Consider the following 18053-nt stretch of genomic DNA (forward strand, 5'->3'; position numbering starts at 1 on the left):
CACAAAATGAATTGAAATTTAAAAAGAATTAAAATCAAATCAAATCAAATAAATTTTACAGGCCCATGTGAACCACTGATTAAAATGGGGAGAGTCAAGGTATGGGGAAAGTGGATGAGACAATTGTTTTCGATTTTTTTTCCCTTCTGTATCTGCAGTAGGGAAGGGCAGGGGGCCACTCCCAGCAGCCAACCCATATTGGTACTAGGGGATGGGGAGATGGCTGTTGAACGTCATCCTAGGATCCTCAGTGTGGAGATTGCTCTGAGAGTTATTGCTTAGGTGGTCTCAATAGTTCTGAGATACTGTCAGTTCCCTTGCTCCAAGGCTGAGGATATCTTTCCAAGATTTGTGGCTGACACAGTCCACAATCGAGTATCCATTTGCCCAGATACTTGTTGTCAAAGATTGGCCAGTAAATTTGTCCTGTTTAACAAGTTGCCTTGCGTTCTCTTACATGGTACTTGGTGTCCTCTGTAATGGAAAACTCCAAGAGCTGGCTGTCATGTCCCTCATGTGCATGTGGGCATGCTCTCCTCTGTACAGACATCACCAACCAAGAAGGCCCAGTCCCGATACATGCATTCCAAGGTCAGACCATAAATCTTGTGATTTTTGCGTGACCAGGGTTTTGATCCCAGTGGGCTGGCTGGAGTGGTCTCCCAGAAATCTCATCTGAGTTGACTCCAGACCTGACTGCTGTGTGTGCCCCCAGTGCGGGTTCTGGCTCAGTCCATCATCTGTATCAGCCAATAAACATACTGGCGGTTGCCGATTCCCAGACAGTTCTGTCTCCAGCCCTATCTCATACACAAACCAATAGATGCTGTGGCCCAGCTCCACCCCTAGCCCTGTGCATGCTGGTGTGTGCAACAGCAGACTGGTCCAGTCCATCCCAATGCCATCCAACTCTCTTGTACGCATCCATGGGTGTTGTAGCCTAGCTCAGTCCAACTGACCCCACTATCCAGTCCATATGTACATGGTAGGTGCTGCCACATTACCCAGTCATGCCAGCCCCAGCCCTGGTTCTAAAACTCACTGATGGGAGTTGCAACCCATTATATGGGTGCCCACAGTTTCTCTTCAAGGCTCACTCCCAGCCCAGGATCTTACACTTTCCAAGGGGTACTGTGGTCCAGTCTGACACAACTTGCCCCCAGTCCCGGCACTTGCCAGTGCATGCTGTAGTAAAGCCTATTCAGCCTGCACTTATTCAGGTTCATGCAGGAGCCAGTGGATATGGTGTCTTAGCCCAGCCCAGCTCTCATGCAGGATGACAGGAGCTGTAGCACTACCCAGCCTGGTTTGCCCAGTTTCAGCTCTGTTACTCACCCATGTTAGCAGTGGCCTAGCAGGAGTGCCCCCATAGCCGCCCTACCAGGCTCACCCCCAGCCTGGGGTTTTGCGTGTCCAGTGGATGGGTGCTGCAACCAAATCTGGCGTGGCCTGCCTCTCCTCCATGTTCACTGGTGGGTGACAGGTTCTGCAGCCTGGCTCCACCCAGCCTGGCCCTTGTTCCAGCTCTTGCTGGCAGGTGCTGCACCATAGTCCGGCCCAGCCAGCACCCAGTCCCAGCCATAACTTGATTTGGCTGGTGTTATGGCCCATCACGGGTTGTCCTGCACCTTATCCGGTATCTCACACCCGCCAGTGTATGCTGTGAATGGACTCAGCCCAGCCCAAGGTCTGACCCACCCTCAGAGCTAATTCACATGTACGCCAACAGGAACTGTAACCTGGCTTGGTCTTGTGGCTTTTGATGGTGGCTGCTATAGCCCAGCTTTGGTCGGTCCACCCCCAGATGTGGCTCTCAGGTGGGTCAGTGGGTACCATGACCTAGCTCAGCCTGTCTGACATTCACTCTCATGAGTATCAGTGGTGCTGCAGCCTAGCTCAGTCTGACACAGCCCCAGACGCAGCCCACATACATGCTGAAGGATGCTGCAGCCATGTCCAGCCCAGTCTGCCACTCTCATTTCGGCTCTTGCATTCGCCAGTAGGAACCGCAGCCCAGCAATAGAGCCCTTGGCTCCCCTACCTCACCCACTCCCAGCCACAGATCCTGTTCCTGCTGGTGGTTGCTTCGACCCAGCCTAGCATGGCCCACACCCCCATCTTGGTCCTTGCCATTAGATGTTACAACCTGGCTTGGCCCTACCCACCCCCAGTCCCAATTCTTGCTGGTGGGTGCTGCAGCCTAACCCTGTCCAGCTTATCCTATCCCTGACTCTCATGCAAACAGACAGGTACAGAAACACAGCATGGCCCACACCCCATTCTGGCTCCCATCCATGCCAGTATGTACTAACATTGGGCCCCACCTTGCCCACTCTACCCACCTCTCCCCCAGAGCCAGTCCACAGACCTGCTAACAAGTAGAGCAGCCTTGCCTTGCCTGGCCTGGCCTATTTCCAGCCCAAACTGTTGTGCTCATCAGCAGGAGCTACAGCCTAGTAGCGGAGTTCCCCAAGTCCCCCTGGAAACAGGTCCACTCCTGGACCCAGATCTTACACATGCCAGAGGTGCCCCCCACCACTGAGTTCCCCTATGTTATTACTATAGTACAGTTCTCCATAAAAGTCATATGTCCATGATTGCAGGCATGGACAATGGCAGAGAGTCCAGCATCCTATTGTCGAGACATAGTAAACAGTTTCAATGGGAGTCCATCTGTGTCTGGAAGTAAAGATGCATACTACATTGTATCCTCACATCTGGGTATGTTAGTCTCCATTACACAGTTACTGTACATTCCCTTAAATGAAAAACTACAATACAAAATCAACACCAGGAAGAAAAATAGAAATTTACAAAATCATGAAGTTAAATAACATGCTGCTAGATGTGATAGTCTCCATTACACAGTTACTATACATCCCCTTAAATGAAAACCTACAAAGCAAAATCAACAACAGGAAGAAAAACAGAAAGTAACAACACCATGAAATTAAATAACATGGTACTGAATGCCTAATGTGTCGCTGAAGAAATGTAAAAGAAAATCGAGAACCTTCTTGAAGAAAATGATGCTACTGTATGATCTATGAGTCATTGAAGAATTTAATCAGAAGAAAGTGCTTTGAAGAGATGAAATTAACAAAAAAAATCCAAATCCATGAGATATAGTTTCCGTTGATCTTTGTTGGTGAAATTTGTCTCCTGTAGACAACAAACAAATGGGTTTTACTTTTTAATCCTGTCTACTAATCTATGATGTTTGATTGATGAGTTTAAGCCAATTATATTCAGGGTTAATATGAATGGGTGTTAATTTGGTCCTATCATTTTAGCAATGGGCTGTTCATTGATTTAGTCTTCTGTTATTATTTTACTGGGATATTCTTCACATTTGCCTTTGGTTTTGATGGGTGCTATTCCTTTACTCTGTCAAGAGAACATCTTAAGGTATCATTTGTAGGGCAGGTTTAGAAGAGGCATATTCTTTTAATTTTTCTTGGCTGTGGAAGAATTTTATGTCACTAGGCTACCACGCTGGGCCCTATTCTGCTTTTCAAATAAGCCATCTTAAAAAGAATTGAAAACAATGACTGAAACCAGTAGTGGTGCTCTTCACAATAGCTTCAAGGTGCAAACAAATCAGATGTCCACCAACAGATGTGAGGACACAAATATGCAAATATGTATCATATATACATACAAGAAAATCAAACCTGTCATATATGAGTACAAGGAAATGTTAGGCATAAAAAGGAATGAAGTACAGCTACACATTCCAAGTGCACACAATACCACATAGTGTATGTGATGAGCCTGCAATGCCTTATGCCAAGTGGCAGAAGATAGATCACCTACCCCATTTCTGTGAAGCAGCCGCAATCCAATGCCTGAATGCTGGCATGTGCCAGGGGTAGACACAGGAGCAATAGGAAGTAACTGCTTCATGGGGTTCAGGTTTTACTTGGAGAATATGAACATGTTTTGGAAATAGTTGCAGATTGCATAACCTTATGCATGTAAATGTCAATGAGCTGTGTAGTTTTAAAAGCTACTTACTTATCAGAAAGAATGAGAGAAGTGAAAGAGAGCTTCCACTAGCTCTGACCCCATCAGTCTGAATCCCGGATCCAGGAAGCTCAGCGCACGCTTCCCACGTGGGTCCCAGGGACCCAAGCACGTTAGCCATTGCCTTCACGAGCAAAATCGGCTCGGAAGCAAGCATGAGGACGCACGACTCTGGAATGAAGGTCACGTCCCAAGGGCTGGCCTACATGCCCATCCCCACCTACACATGAAGATGGTTTGACGTTCTGTTACTTCCACCTGCATTAAGACATTTTTTAAAAAGAATTATTTATTTAAAAGGCAGAGTTACAAAGAGAGAGACAGATCTTCCACACACTGGCCCACTCCCAAAGGGGCCCCAATGAAGTCAGGAGCCCCATCCCGGCACTCCATGTGGGTGCAGCGGTCCAAGTACTTGGGTGGTTTCCCCTGCCTTCGCATAAAGTGCAGCACCCAGGACCCCACACCCATTTGAGATGCCAGATGGCCGGCCTTGCCCCTACTGGCTGTACCACAATGATGTTTCCAATGGAAACGTTTTTGCCCTCAAGCAAAAATGTGTTTTTAGGTGCTGAATTATTATCAGACATTACACTGCAGTGTCTGAATTTTTAGAAGTTGCCTCTGGGTCTCTGATCTTTTTCTTTGGAAGGCAGAGTTAACAGGGAGCAGAGACCGTCCACCCACTCGTTCACTCCCCAAATAGCTGCAAATGGCTGATCAGGAGCCAGGAGCCTCCTCCTGGTCTCTCACAAGAGTTTAGGGAACCAGAAACCATAATCAGAGAGCTGGATGGGAAGTGGGGCGTTCAGAACTTGAACTGGTACCACATGGGATGCTGGCTCAGCAGGCTGAGGTTTAGCCTACTACACCACAGCGCCAGCCGTTGAAAGTTTCGTTTGTAAACATTAACTCTATTGACATCTGACGTCGTATATGACTGTAGTGCCTGCAGCAGCATATTGCAGCAATGCTGTGGCTCCTTTTCCATTTGGATGAGGCAGGCAGACAGAAGGCCAGTCCCAACTTTCTAGAAATCCAGCAGGATCTCCTGCTCTGGCGGGTAACAGTTACAACTACCCGTTCACCGTGTAGACACGGAGCCGGGCTTGGCGACGACCCGCCAACGCCCCAGCAGCTGGTCCAGCCGGCGCCTACACAGGCCTAAGCCGCCGGGAGCGGCCGCCTCCCGCGTCACTCCAGCCCGTCAGCCCCGCCCCTTCGGGCCAAACCCCACCTCTTCCGCCATCTGGCCCCGCCCCGAAACCCAGCCCGCCAATCGGAAGGGCGGCCGCCGCCGGAACAGGCTTTTGGCGTCGCCCGACGGGCGAGTGGGGCGTTGAGGCGCGGAGCTGGGGATCCGGCCGAGGCCGGGCGAGTCTGGGTCCGCACAGGTGGGATGGGACTCCGTAGGTGGGCCCGGCGGGTCTGGGTCCGCACAGGTGGGCTGTCCGAGGCACGGGGGTCCGCACCGGCGGGCCGGGGGTCCGCACCGGTGGGATGGGAATCCGTAGGTGGGCCCGGCGGGTCTGGGTCCGCACAGGTGGGCTGTCCGAGGCACGGGGGTCCGCACCGGTGGGACGGGAGTCCGTAGGTGGGCCCGGCGGGCGGGGGTCCGCTCAGGTGGGCTGTCCGAGGCACGGGGGTCCGCTCAGGTGGGCCTGGCCTGCAGGCGCGCGAGGTTCGGCGGGCGTCCGAGCAAGCGGTGTCTGTCCTCAGGGGAGCCCTGGGGGGAGCCCGGGACCCTCGGCCGGGCGGGCTGGTTTGTTGCCTGCGGAGTTCCAGCTGTCTTCAACTCACAGGAACGTTGGGTGGCGCTTGTGAGTGGGGCGGTTTCCATGTCGCCCCAGTGGGGAGTTAGTTGACAGCTGACCCAGGGGGAGCCAGGGCAGGGGTTGATGGTTACACTCGCCTTCGATCCTGGCCAGGAAACCATCGGTGCCCGGCGCCCAGAAGTGGACTTGGAAGCAGTATCCCTGGAGGCCGTCTCCCTTGGACTGCCCCTTCTCGGCTTCCCTTGAAAAGCCAAAATTCAGGAGGAAAACGGTGTTAGTCTCTGAGGAGAACCAGGCCTTTGTCTTAAAAATGCTTCGTTTAAGATAAATAAAACTGGTGCTGGTATGAGTGATGGGCAGGTTGTTGTCTGGGCACCGAAGGTTGGGACGAGGGGTCAGTTGCAGTCAAGGTCTGTTCATTGTTGGTGAAGTCGCTGGGCATTGAGCAGGGCCTTATTCTGCAAAGTCAAGGTTGATGACAATGATGACCATGTATTTCTCCTAAGCTCGAGACAATTTAGTAGGCGGAACATTGTGTCAGATGCACAGTTGGTTTTTACCTGTAGACCTTATGAAATTTAAATTTACTTAACCCTGTCTTCTGTTTAGTGACCCCCTTCTTCCCTCTCCCTCCCCCTCCAAAAGAAAACCCCGATAATTTTTGAAGTTGTTACATTTTGTCTGTGGGTAGTGCTGAACCTTCATCTTTAGGTTGGGCGTTCGAAATTTTTTTTCTTCCCTACTATCCCTCAGTCCTGAGAAATTGTTTCACCTAGATGTCATTGAAGTTTGCAGCTTCTGTGAGGGAAGGATTAACTTCGTTAAAACTTTTTTCTTTAAATTTATTGAAGAGGCAGTCCTTCAGTTCCTAACTGCCTGGCAACAGGCAGACATGAGGCGGACCACCTCCTGGAGGAGGAACTGAAATCCAGGGTTCCCATGGAGTTGCAGGGCCAGAACTCTTCGGGTGATTTGCACCAGGAAGTTGGAATCTGACACTGAGTGGAGGCTTTAGACCTAGAACACTCCAGGATGAGGTGCCAGCATCCCGCCTGGCTTCTAATCTGCGCCCAGTCACGGCCTGCCCGCCTCCCCAGATCATGTCTTCTCTTGTTTTCCCTGTGGGCCCAGAACCTGTGCAGTGCCTATGAAGTCCTTAGGTTGTCAAATTTAATCTTGCTGTTGAAACGCAAACTGGCAAAAATCTAAGCGGACTCTCAGAGTAAACATATGCCGTCTCCATGCTAACGATGCAGTGCACATCAACGATGGCCAGGGGTTTGAGTCACCTGGGATCTTCGGCTCGTGTTTCCTGAGCTCTGAGCCAGAGCAGTTAGTTGGCATTTCTGGGAGGTGGCACGTGGGCATCCCACTACTCAGAGCTCTATAGATTGCTCTTAGAGGCTCAGGATGAGGCCCTTGTGCTGGAGGAAAGTTCTGAAACGTGTCTAGTTTCCTTAAGGTGCAGGCACTCCACGACTGGGAAGGAGCTGCATCTGAGAATTGCTAATTCAAGCATTTGGGGAAATGTCGTTAAAGAGGATTGTGTTTTTCAGAATCAGCGTTGAATGCATGTTGATTTAGGCCAGTGGGTCTAGTAGGAAAACCTAAAGCGAGAATGAGAGTGGTAGCAGTGATGGTGGAGATTGTGACACACTTGGCTTGCCTGGAATGCTAAATATTTTTGGAGTAAGAAAAATCAGATTTTATTTGCTTATTAGTTTGCCTTACCTGGTTGAAACTACTTTCAACAATAATGAACAGGCTGTGGTACTTTGCTTTTATTGTTGTAATTATTAAAAAGATACATGAAAAATGTTTGATAATTGCTAGATCATGTGTTTTTTGATAGCCTCATGCTAATGTGAAAGTTTTATTGTTTTTGCTCTTGCAATACTTTTTATCAGATTGAGATGGTCCTCACCGTGTCTCCTCAGTGTCCATAAGTTTCTCTTCTTTTTGGACTCGTAATTTACGCCACAATGGTAAGCTGCAGTTCACCATGTTCAATTATGTTTTGGAATATTGTCTTCATTCATCTCCAGAAAAACTGATAGTATGGATAAAGAGGTAACTCTTGTAAACTGTGAAAGTTACCCTGAGAAATTACTTTGCAGTAAAATAGGTGAGTCATCTCAATTCAGTGTTACAATGATCACATCTAATTTATGCAGTTAATCCATCTATCAGTTCTTACATTTACAGAGTATTGAAAAGACTTTTCTACTGGCAAGAGGATGGGTATAAATGGCGCTCCTTTTTAGGAGCAGAAGTTCCTCATTTTAAGGCTCCTTTCCATTTAGTTATTTCTAGCTGAAAGGCAGGGATCGCCTGTATTGCTGCATGTGTTTTGAGTAGCATTGGTGCTAGCCTTCCAGGAACACATCTCTGTTATTTGACTTATCAGTCAGTCCCTGAGCAGCTTTTGTCATATGCATTTAAGGAACACCATCTTCTATTGTTTTAAAGAAGCAGCAACATTTGACAGAATTAGTACTGACCACCGTATTGAGTAGTACCAGTTAGGTAGACTCATGCTGTAACACAAACCTCAGAAAATCTTCCTTCTCCTTTGAGGATGTGTCCTGTCTGTGCCTTGCCCTATGGAGAAAAGTGGCACTGTCTCCGTAGCCTTCTGACCTCACCTGTTTTTCACCTAGTATAGATAAATTTCCCTCTTAAGTATCTGAAAGGAGTAGGGAGTGGGCGCCCTGCAGGTATTTGTGTACCTTGCTGAGTCCTGGGAATGGATTTCAGGGGGAATCTGTTCCTACTAATATTTTTTTTTTTAAAGTCAATTGTTATAAATTTCTTGTAACTGAACCTTTGGAAGTCACAGAGGCTCCAGGCTTTTCATTTACCACATTGAGATGTTGATACTGTCTGTTGTTTTTGATTGCAGTCTAAAAAAAGGGTCGGTTTCTCTTGTAGTTAGGAATTGTCCGTCTAAAAGCTAGTGTAGACGGTCACTAGGAACTGATTGCGTGGTCTGCTCTTACCCTGCTGGGATTTTGGTAGGTGCTGGTAGTTGTTACTACGTGCAGTGCAGGTTAGATGATTGAAATGTTCTGAATAAAGCACAAAATTAGGTCCTGTTTGTACATAGAAAGTATGCCTCTGAATAAAATTTTAAAAAGACTTTCACTGTGAATTAAAAACCTATAAATTAGCGTGCTCTTACCTCAAAAAAAAAAAACTGTTGGTAGGTATATTAACATTGTTTAGAACCTAGTAATTATTATTTGGTTGTCCTTAGAAAGGAAGTTTCGGGCCCAGCGCTATAGCCTAGCATCCGAAGTCCTCGATTTGAACACACTGGGATCACCTACGGGTGCTGGATCTAATCCTCGCAGCCCTGCTTCCTGTCCAGCTCCCTGCCTTGTGGCTTGGGAAAACAGCCTAGGACGGCCCAAAGCCTTGGGACCCTGCACCCACACGGGAGACCTGGAAGAGGCTCCTGGCTGCTGACTTCAGATTGGCTCAGCTCCAGCCATTGTGGCCGCTTGGGGAGTGAACCATTGGACGGGAGATCATCCTCTCTGTCTTTCTTCCTTTCTGTATATCTGCCTTTCCAATATAAATAAATAAATCTTTTTTAAAAAAAAGTAAGAAAAGGAAGTCTCAGAATTGAGGAAAACGTAGTTTCTTCATATTTCTCCTTCTTGCCTTAAAATAAGTCTGAGAAATGGATGAAGGATGGAGATTTACTAATAGATGTTAAACTTTATATGTTGTAATAATACTGTATTTCATCAGTTATAAAATGCAGTTTCTTTTTATATTTTAATATTAACAACTGAATGATAAGTATGCAGTGACAGTTTAAAATGATCCAGTGTAACCTAGAATACTACTGCCTGCTTGACAGGTGTGTTGTACCTTGTCCGTCATGCTTAAGACCAGAAGTATAATGAGATATATTGGGGATAAGACCCAACTTTAAACTCAGAATTCCTTTATATTTCACACATTTTGTACTCAGCAGTTTGATGATAATTGACTTATTTTTGACAATTTTATACATGCAAGGGTTTTTCGGTACAAAGTTTCTGCCATTTAGGGTAGCGTGTCAGTGCTCAGAACATTTCAGATTTTTAGATTAGTCATCCTGTAACTGTTGGCCTCAGCAGTCCATTGAAACGTGGTAAAGATAGTCCTCCCTAATTGTGTTTCTACCAGACAATGAGTTGGAGATATTGTGAACTACTTTTATTAATGGGCATTTCTCATAGATAAAGTGTCACCACAACCCTACGCTCAGCCCACAGGATTCCTAGTAGATTAGGAGTGTTTAGTTTTTGCTTCACTTCTATTACATATGTATACGTATTTTTCTGAATGGTGCTCTCAGAGTGTTGGAGTGAAGTTGATGTTTGTGAAGTGGTGGTAGCTACTATATCCAGCCCTCACCTAAACTGTGCTCACAAGCACCTGCTGTAGACCCTATTCTGTCAGTTCCTGTCTAGTTTATCGTCATAATCAGAGGTGAAGACTGCTGTATTTTTTTTTTTGTTAAGTGTGTTGATCATAAAATGGGGTGAAGGAGACGAAACTACATCAAACCTGTTCTAGAAAATGAAACACATTTAAACATTTAATTAGAAGTGTGAAATGGTATTAAGTCATCTTTTATGAAAATATTTAACACTACTAAATGCACTGTTTACTTTTTACAGCAGCAAGCTTTGGAACAAGCTTTGGATCGTGCAGAGGTGAGGTGTGACTAGTTACATGTTAAAATAGTGTTATCTTTAGTTGATGAAAGTTACGTTTTGCAGTATTTGGTGTGTAATCTTAAGAGAAGAATTTTAATATTAGGGAAACTATACAAATAATTTTTTTGTGCTTTTGTACAAGTACCTGGTGATGTTTGGATCATCAGTTACTTAGCATCATCAAAAATATTAATGATGTTATTGAGTAAAAATTACTTAAAGAAGGACGTAGAATTTTAAAAAGTGTGTTTTCCAATTTGATAAGTTTTCTGATTACATAATTAATGGGGAAATAGTGAATATGTGTATGTGTATATATTGTCCTTGAAATTAGGTGTACCATTTCAGTCATTATGCATATCTGGTTAATCGTAAAACATATTGAAGAATATTTCTGCTCATGAAATCAGTTGTGAAACTGCTTATATAATAACAATGAAAATACCATGCAAAATCTCAGTTGAGTTGGAATTTCACTTGTTTGTAACATGCAACAGATGTTGCATTATATCTTCCAACAAATTATGATTTTACATGTTTCACAGACATGAGTAACAGAATAGCATGTTTAACCTTGCAGACCTTTTAAATAAGCAGTATTTAAGAGTATTTCATACCCAAGCAAAAAGCAAGCTGTTTTCATAAACTTTTTTTTTCAGTATGTCATTGAAAGTGCCCGACAGAGACCTCCTAAAAGGAAATACCTGTCTAGTGGAAGGTATGAACACTTGATTGGTGACAAACTGGGACTCATTGAAATACAGTGATAGCCATCATTTGCTGTGTGCCTACTAGGCAGTGAGCTATACATGTTATAGGTTCTGTGTATTGAAGAAATTCTAAGTTGGTGTTAGATAGCTACAACTCCACCCACCCAGGTTTGGGGCAATTGAAGAAAACATGGGAAAACTTAAAGGAGGGAAAGTTAACATTTGTTTCATAATGATTACTATATAATTATTACAGTTTTTATCTTTGTATCATCTGTATTTTATTTTTGTTTTTAGAAAATCTATATTTCAAAAGCTTTATGATTTGTATGTTGAAGAATGTGAGAAAGAGCCTGAGGTTAAGGTAAATATACATTTTTTATGGTATTGTAGCCTTTGAAATGTGGAAGAGGGATATTCAGAAGAGTTATTTTGAAATAGTTAATGATTTATGTTTTGGAGAGGAAGCTAATAACTTTTCCAACTAGAATATAGTCACTTCTGCACTGACCGGGATCCTCTGATTATTTTTGCCCTAGACAGGAGTCAGGTGCTAAATAGAGGTAAAGAAACAGTTGTTGTTGAATAACATTGTCTCAGTGAGAGGGTTGAGTAAAACCATTGTGTGTCTTATCTCCTTTCTTCATGAGAAGTCATTTATGAACTTAGGATAGGAGGAAAGTAACCTATTTCTTTGTGATGATTTGTACTGAGAAGTCAAAGCTGGACATATAATAAATTCCATTGTGATAAGAAAGGATGGATTTGGTCACAAAATATGTTCATGGCTAGTTGAGTTTAAAGATATGTTCATTTTTATTTGGAAGGAAGATTTTTACCAAGAGAGAAGGAGAGACAGAGAGAAGGTCTTAGATCTGCTGGTTCACTCCCCAAATCAGAGCTGAGCTGATTGGAAACTGGGAGCCAGGAACCCTTTCTAAGTCTCCCACATGGATGCAGGATCCAAAGGAACTGAGCTATCCTCTGCTGCTTTCCCAGGCCGCAAGCAGAGAGCTGGAAGGGAAGTTGAAAAGCTAGGAGACGAATCAGTGCCCCATTTGGGATACTGGCGCCACAGGGTAGAGGATTAGTATGTAGTGCCACTGTGCCAGCCCCAAAGTTCTAACTTTAAATTTATTCATCTTAAACACAAAGCTATGGGCAGAAATGTGATAGAAATTGATTTCTTGATATCTTCTGAACACTCTTTGGAAGGCCCTTAAAGGACTGCCAGCTTTTCTGTCTTTAATTTTAAAATGTACACCATATTTTTGGGCAGACAGCAATGGAAGTCTCATGGTGTCTACCTTTAAAATCTAAAAATTGGGAAAAAATGTTTGGTAAACTTGTACATAAATCATATGGTATTTATTCTGTAAGTTTTACTCAGGTACATTTAACATAAGGTAAATTATACAAACTTAAAATATGCGTTCTTTTTTTTTTTTTTTAAAGATTTTATTATTATTAGAAAGCCAGATATACAGAGAGGAGGAGAGACAGAGAGGAAGATCTTCCATCGGATGTTTCACTCCCTAAGTGAGCCGCAACGGGCCGGTACACGCCGATCCGATGCTGGGAACCTGGAACCTCTTCCGGGTCTCCCACGCGGGTGCAGGGTCCCAAAGCTTTGGGCCGTTTCCCAGGCCACAAGCAGGGAGCTGGATGGGAAGTGGAGCTACCGGGACTAGAACCAGCGCCCATATGGGATCCCGGGGCTTTCAAGGCGAGGACTTTAGCAGCTAGGCCACGCCGCCGGGCCCAAAATATGCATCCTTTAAGTTTTGTTGCATGCCATGTATGTACCTAGGAAATAATTACCACATTCAACATAATATATGTTGTATCACCTCTGAGACACAGGTGAGATAGGAGAGACACATACATAAAAATTCTAAGCTGTGGTTAGTAAGCTCCTGTACACAAAATATGACCAACTGCATGATTTTGTAAATGAATTTGTATTGAACCCTGCCACACTGGTTTGTCTAGGCCTTTGAGGTACAAAGGTAGAGTTTGTGTAGTTCAGACACAGACCATGTGATCCACAAACGCAGACACTATCTGAAATTTGAAGAAATTTTCAACCTTTTGTTTAGGTTAGATTGGCTTAGTATTAACTTGTTTTCTTGGGGAGGTATACATAAACTGTTAGAATTATTTAATTCTGTCTCAAGTCAAATTATGAGAGTTTTTCTCTGTAATTGAAAAGATTTTCAAGTGTTTGCTCTTGTGTTTTCTTTGTAATGGTTAAAAGTTGTTTGCCATTTTTTTTTTTTTACCATTTTTAAATCGCACAGGGTTTGATATGATTCTAGATCAAGAATTTATAATTCCTCTTTGCAAATACATGTGCATGTGTGTATGTTCAAGTATATGTAAAATATGCAAAGCCGATTTGGTTTTCAGGATGTTGGGATAGTAAGTATTCTGTTGAACCAGATATCTTTCATAAGTAAGATTTTATGGAAAGAATTTCTGTGTCTGTTCAGTGGGTTTGTTTTAAATCATGCATTTCTAGAACCATGGATTTTGTTGTATGTACATTGTTGTTTTTCTGATGTCTTTTTAAACAAAACTGAACTTCTTTTTAAGATGTTTAATTGGATTTACAGAGAATTGTCTACTTTTCTTACTACTTCTTATGAAAGATATTTTTCAATTTAACATGTTCCTGGTTAGAGCTATTAAACTTTTTTGGATCTAATTTAGGTTACTAAATATTTAAGAAATTTGCATTTGCTCCCATACAACCAAAACTGGTGTTCCAAATTCATTTATGTTAGATTTATATGTAGTAGAAAACAATATTTTATCATCTGTGTTTTTGTCTATATCTAATAATTTTAGTGTTTTATATATTTGTATTTTCTAGATAATTAAAAGCATATATTTTAAATCTTAAGAATTATTTTGAAGATCACTAAGTTTTCTGCTTAATGTGAACTAATATGTATAAAACTTAGTAATAGCTCAAAATTAAGTTTATGTGTTACATGCCTAGTGGCTAGTTTTGTATGTATCTGATAATAAAGAGCACCAATTTTATTTATTTTTGTGGTGACATTTTAAATTTACATTGTATTCATATACTTCTTCTGGGTCTCCCACGCGGTTGCAGGGTCCCAAAGCTTTGGGCCATCCTCGACTGCTTTCCCAGGCCACAGGCAGGGAGCTGGATGGGAAGTGGAGCTGCCAGGTGCCGGGATTAGAACCAAGTCCCATATGGGATCCCGGCGCGTTCAAGGCGAGGACTTTAGCCGCTAGACCACGCCGCCGGGCCCTGTATTCATATACTTAATGCTTCTCTAAATCTGGAGTTTGAGCAGGAAAATAGGCAAGGGTATAAATAATTGTCAGATGAAAAGATAGCTCTGTAATGATGGTTTTGTAGATTTTCCCTGTGTATTCAGCATTACAATGTGGCATACAAATTAAAGCTTAATGTAGGTATGATTTTATTCAATCATAGTAGTACTTTTTAAGGTTATACTGGATTGTTTTCATGAGCTTTGCCTCTTTTTAAAGCAGAAAATAAGAAGAAATGTGAACTTGTTGGAGAAGCTTGTTATGCAAGAATCCTTGTCATGCTTAGTGGTCAATCTGTACCCAGGAAACGAAGGATATTCTCTGATGCTCAGGGGAAAAAATGGATCAGGTGAGACCCTCAGGACAAGGCTGCCATAGAAGACTGCCAGGGAGGGCCGTGTGCTGTGGTTTGATTCTTAGCTTTCAACGGATTTTGTCTCTTAAAACAGGGATGACTGAATGATATAAGATTTTGATCTAAAATTTATCTCCTGATGTATTTTTGTGAGAAGATTTAGAAGGCATCTTAACTATGCATGGTTAACTTTACAGAATATGCATTTGAAAGTGTTCTTGTCAATTTGCCTTTGAAATCAAGTTAGAAAATACATATTTTTTTTTTGAATGTTTGCCAAAACTTTTGTTACATTGCTGTTTGTATTTTAAAACAGTCTTAGCTGTTTATGGTATGATTCTTACTTTTGCATTTTAAATATACTGAGCCTGAAACCTTCAAATTTAAGCAGACTCTGCATTTTGACTAATTTCTTTGTACTAAAATAAAGCTATTGTGAATATGAAAGTAGTTTTAAATATAAACATTCCTAGATTTTACTAAGGAGATATTTTGATAGCAATATGAGTTCTACAAAGAGTTTACCTAGTTAAATTTTTCTTGTTAATTAGTTGTGAAACTGATATCAAGCTAGATGAGGAACTAAAGTACCATTAATTTCCAGATTAGGTTGATAAGTGTATTTCCATTTAACTTGGACAGTGGAACTTTCTGATTATTGACTGATTGAGATTGTAACATTATAGGAGGTATTTTTCTACAGTGTACTAGGCATTTTTTTCACTTACTGCTCTTACCATCTTACACAATAATAAACAAGTCTTTAGACATACATAATGTGATTGATTTGTAAGGCTTAAAGAAGGACATCAGAACTTTTTGGCTTTTTGTTGTTTTTAATGAAAGGTCATTTAAAGTTTGTATGTAAGTTTTACAGTTATCCTCGTCATTTTCTGAAATTTTATTTTGTGTTTTAAAATTAAGATTCTGAGACCATTCGACTACCTTATGAAGAAGGGGACTTGCTTGAATACTTGGATGCAGAGGAATTACCTCCCATCTTGGTTGATCTGCTAGAAAAATCTCAGGTACAAAATGTTTGTCTAGAGTGTCCTTTTATTTGTTTCATGTACGTATAGATAAATGTGTTATAGCTATGTAGAGATACGTGCACATAAATGGCTGTCATGTTTTGTGAGAAATGCTGTTTAATCTTACCAGTTTTCCCAACAGTGCTTAGAACATGAAATGAGTATTATACATGGTTATATGGAAAATGGTTTATGGAGGATATTTAACTTTGTACAGCACTAAAATACGTAGAATTAAGTCAGTTCTAAAATGGGTATAATCATTAGTTCACCAGTTGTAACTCTTTATAATGATAACAAAGAAATTATGAAATAAGTTATTTATGAAAATTTTCACTTGACTGTCAGAAACTGGTCTTTACATTTGTATTTTTTTCATGGCCAGTTGAAGTAGTTACTCCCTTGCCCTCTTCTGCTTTTTTACTGCTTTGACTTAGCCACAGCCTTTCTGGGTCCTTCATACAGGAAACAGCCATCAGCTGAGAACTTCTGTTTGCTTCTAGCACCATTTACCCAGCATCACCTTTACCTCACTGCACTTTCTGCTTGCCTTCTTGTTAACAGGAATGGAGTATGGCATTCCTGGGGCATCCTCCAGTTGCTTTCTGGATGGTCCTCTTCTTTCTTAAGGACCTGCAACTGAACATCTCCTATATATATATATATTTTTTTTTTCTATCACCACAAGATACAGAATAAAAGAATACTGTACTGTCTCTTAATTTAAAAAGTAAAATCTCCTGCCTCTGGCACTATGATGAAGCAGGTTAAGCTGTGGCCTGTGACAGTAGTATGCTTTTGGGCACCATGAAGTGCCTGAGCTGCTCCACTGCCACTACAGTTGCCTGCTAACTCCAAGGATGATGCAGAAGATGGCCCAAGATTGCTTGCCCCCTGCCACCCACATGCGAGACCCGGATGAAGCTTCTGGGTTTGGGCTGGCACAGCATCAACTGTTGTGGTCATTTGAAAAGTGACCTAGCTAATAAAAGATTGTCTGCCACTTTGTACTTCAGCTTTTCAGGTAAACACAAAAGAAAATCGTCCCTAACCAATGGTCCTTCTCAGCATCTTCTGTTCCTAATAACGAAACTGTTTGGAAAATTCTCTAATCTTCATCTCCTTTTTTCTTCCATCCACCTCATTTGTCAGTATGACATCCGTTCTACAAAGGCTGCTTCTTCCAGAAGTCATTAGGAATCTCCATGGCACTTTTCTGGTCTGACCCTAATTGTTCTGTTGGAAAACGTCATTGTATGTGGATACTTCCTCCTTGAAGTAACTCTGTTTGGATTCTGAGATATCACATTCCTGGGTTTCTTCTTCCTTCTCTCTCTTTTTTCAGTTTTTTCTGTCATCTCCAGGTTGCTGAATTTCAGGAAGCTGTTCTAGACCCCAAACAAGCAAAGTAACCAAAATGACATTCTTTCTCTGAATAAGATTAACCAATTTTCTGGGGTTTTAGAGTTACATAATCCCTTAGCTTTCTCCAAGCTCCCAATTTACTTACGGAGATATATGCTAGTTTCCTCAAAATTAACATGGAAAAAATAAAACTTTTTCTTTATCTCCCAAATCATTTCCATCACCAGTCATTTCAGTGTTACAGATGATTCTACTTTTAACTTCTACATTCATTACATCAACAAATGTCACCTCCCTTATGTATAGTCATGATATACCATAGTTACCTTGCTGAACTCTCCACTTGCATTCTAGAATCCCACAAATCAGTTCTTATGCAGCCAGCTTAAGTTTATGAAACAAAAATGGAAAAACACAGCAAGCAAACATCCCTGCTTTAAGTTATCCGGTGCCCTCCTAACAGGACAGAGACCCCTGCTTTCCTGTTTGTCTTCTCCTTACCACTTGCGTCCTCAGCCACTGCACCTTCCCTTACTGAAACTCCCCAACTTAAATCCTACTATAAGGTCTTGCATTTGCTCTTTCTCCTATCTAGAATCATTTGTCCAAGATTCCTGGTCCTTTCTTGTGATTCAGGTGTCAGTGGAAACTTAGCATCTCATCTAAATTAGCCTTGTTAGTTTACTTTCTTTAAAGTGTCATAGAAATAATCTTGTGTTGCTTTCATGCTTATTGCCTGTTTACCGCACTGAGTACAAGTGTTGTCT

General features: G+C 42.4%; 1 protein-coding gene across 12 annotated transcripts in view; it reads left to right on the forward strand.

The window, feature by feature from the left end:
• The first annotated feature begins 7674 nt into the window (after nucleotides 1-7674).
• SUPT20H (SPT20 homolog, SAGA complex component) overlaps nucleotides 7675-18053 on the forward strand; it is a 43485-nt gene continuing 33106 nt past the window's right edge. For 9 of the 12 annotated variants that reach the window (XM_058670845.1, XM_058670844.1, XM_058670850.1 and 6 more), the window contains exons 1-6: nucleotides 7675-7786; nucleotides 10478-10513; nucleotides 11176-11234; nucleotides 11524-11590; nucleotides 14755-14884; nucleotides 15815-15918. In XM_058670845.1, coding sequence (XP_058526828.1) covers nucleotides 7784-7786; nucleotides 10478-10513; nucleotides 11176-11234; nucleotides 11524-11590; nucleotides 14755-14884; nucleotides 15815-15918 — 399 coding nt within the window. In that variant the 5' untranslated portion in view covers nucleotides 7675-7783. The remainder of the gene's footprint in view (nucleotides 7787-10477; nucleotides 10514-11175; nucleotides 11235-11523; nucleotides 11591-14754; nucleotides 14885-15814; nucleotides 15919-18053) is intronic. The other 3 variants (XM_004577522.3, XM_058670841.1, XM_058670849.1) reach the window with 1 other exon arrangement.

This window comes from Ochotona princeps, chromosome 12 (assembly GCF_030435755.1).
Source record: "Ochotona princeps isolate mOchPri1 chromosome 12, mOchPri1.hap1, whole genome shotgun sequence".
In the NCBI taxonomy this organism is placed as follows: domain Eukaryota; kingdom Metazoa; phylum Chordata; class Mammalia; order Lagomorpha; family Ochotonidae; genus Ochotona; species Ochotona princeps.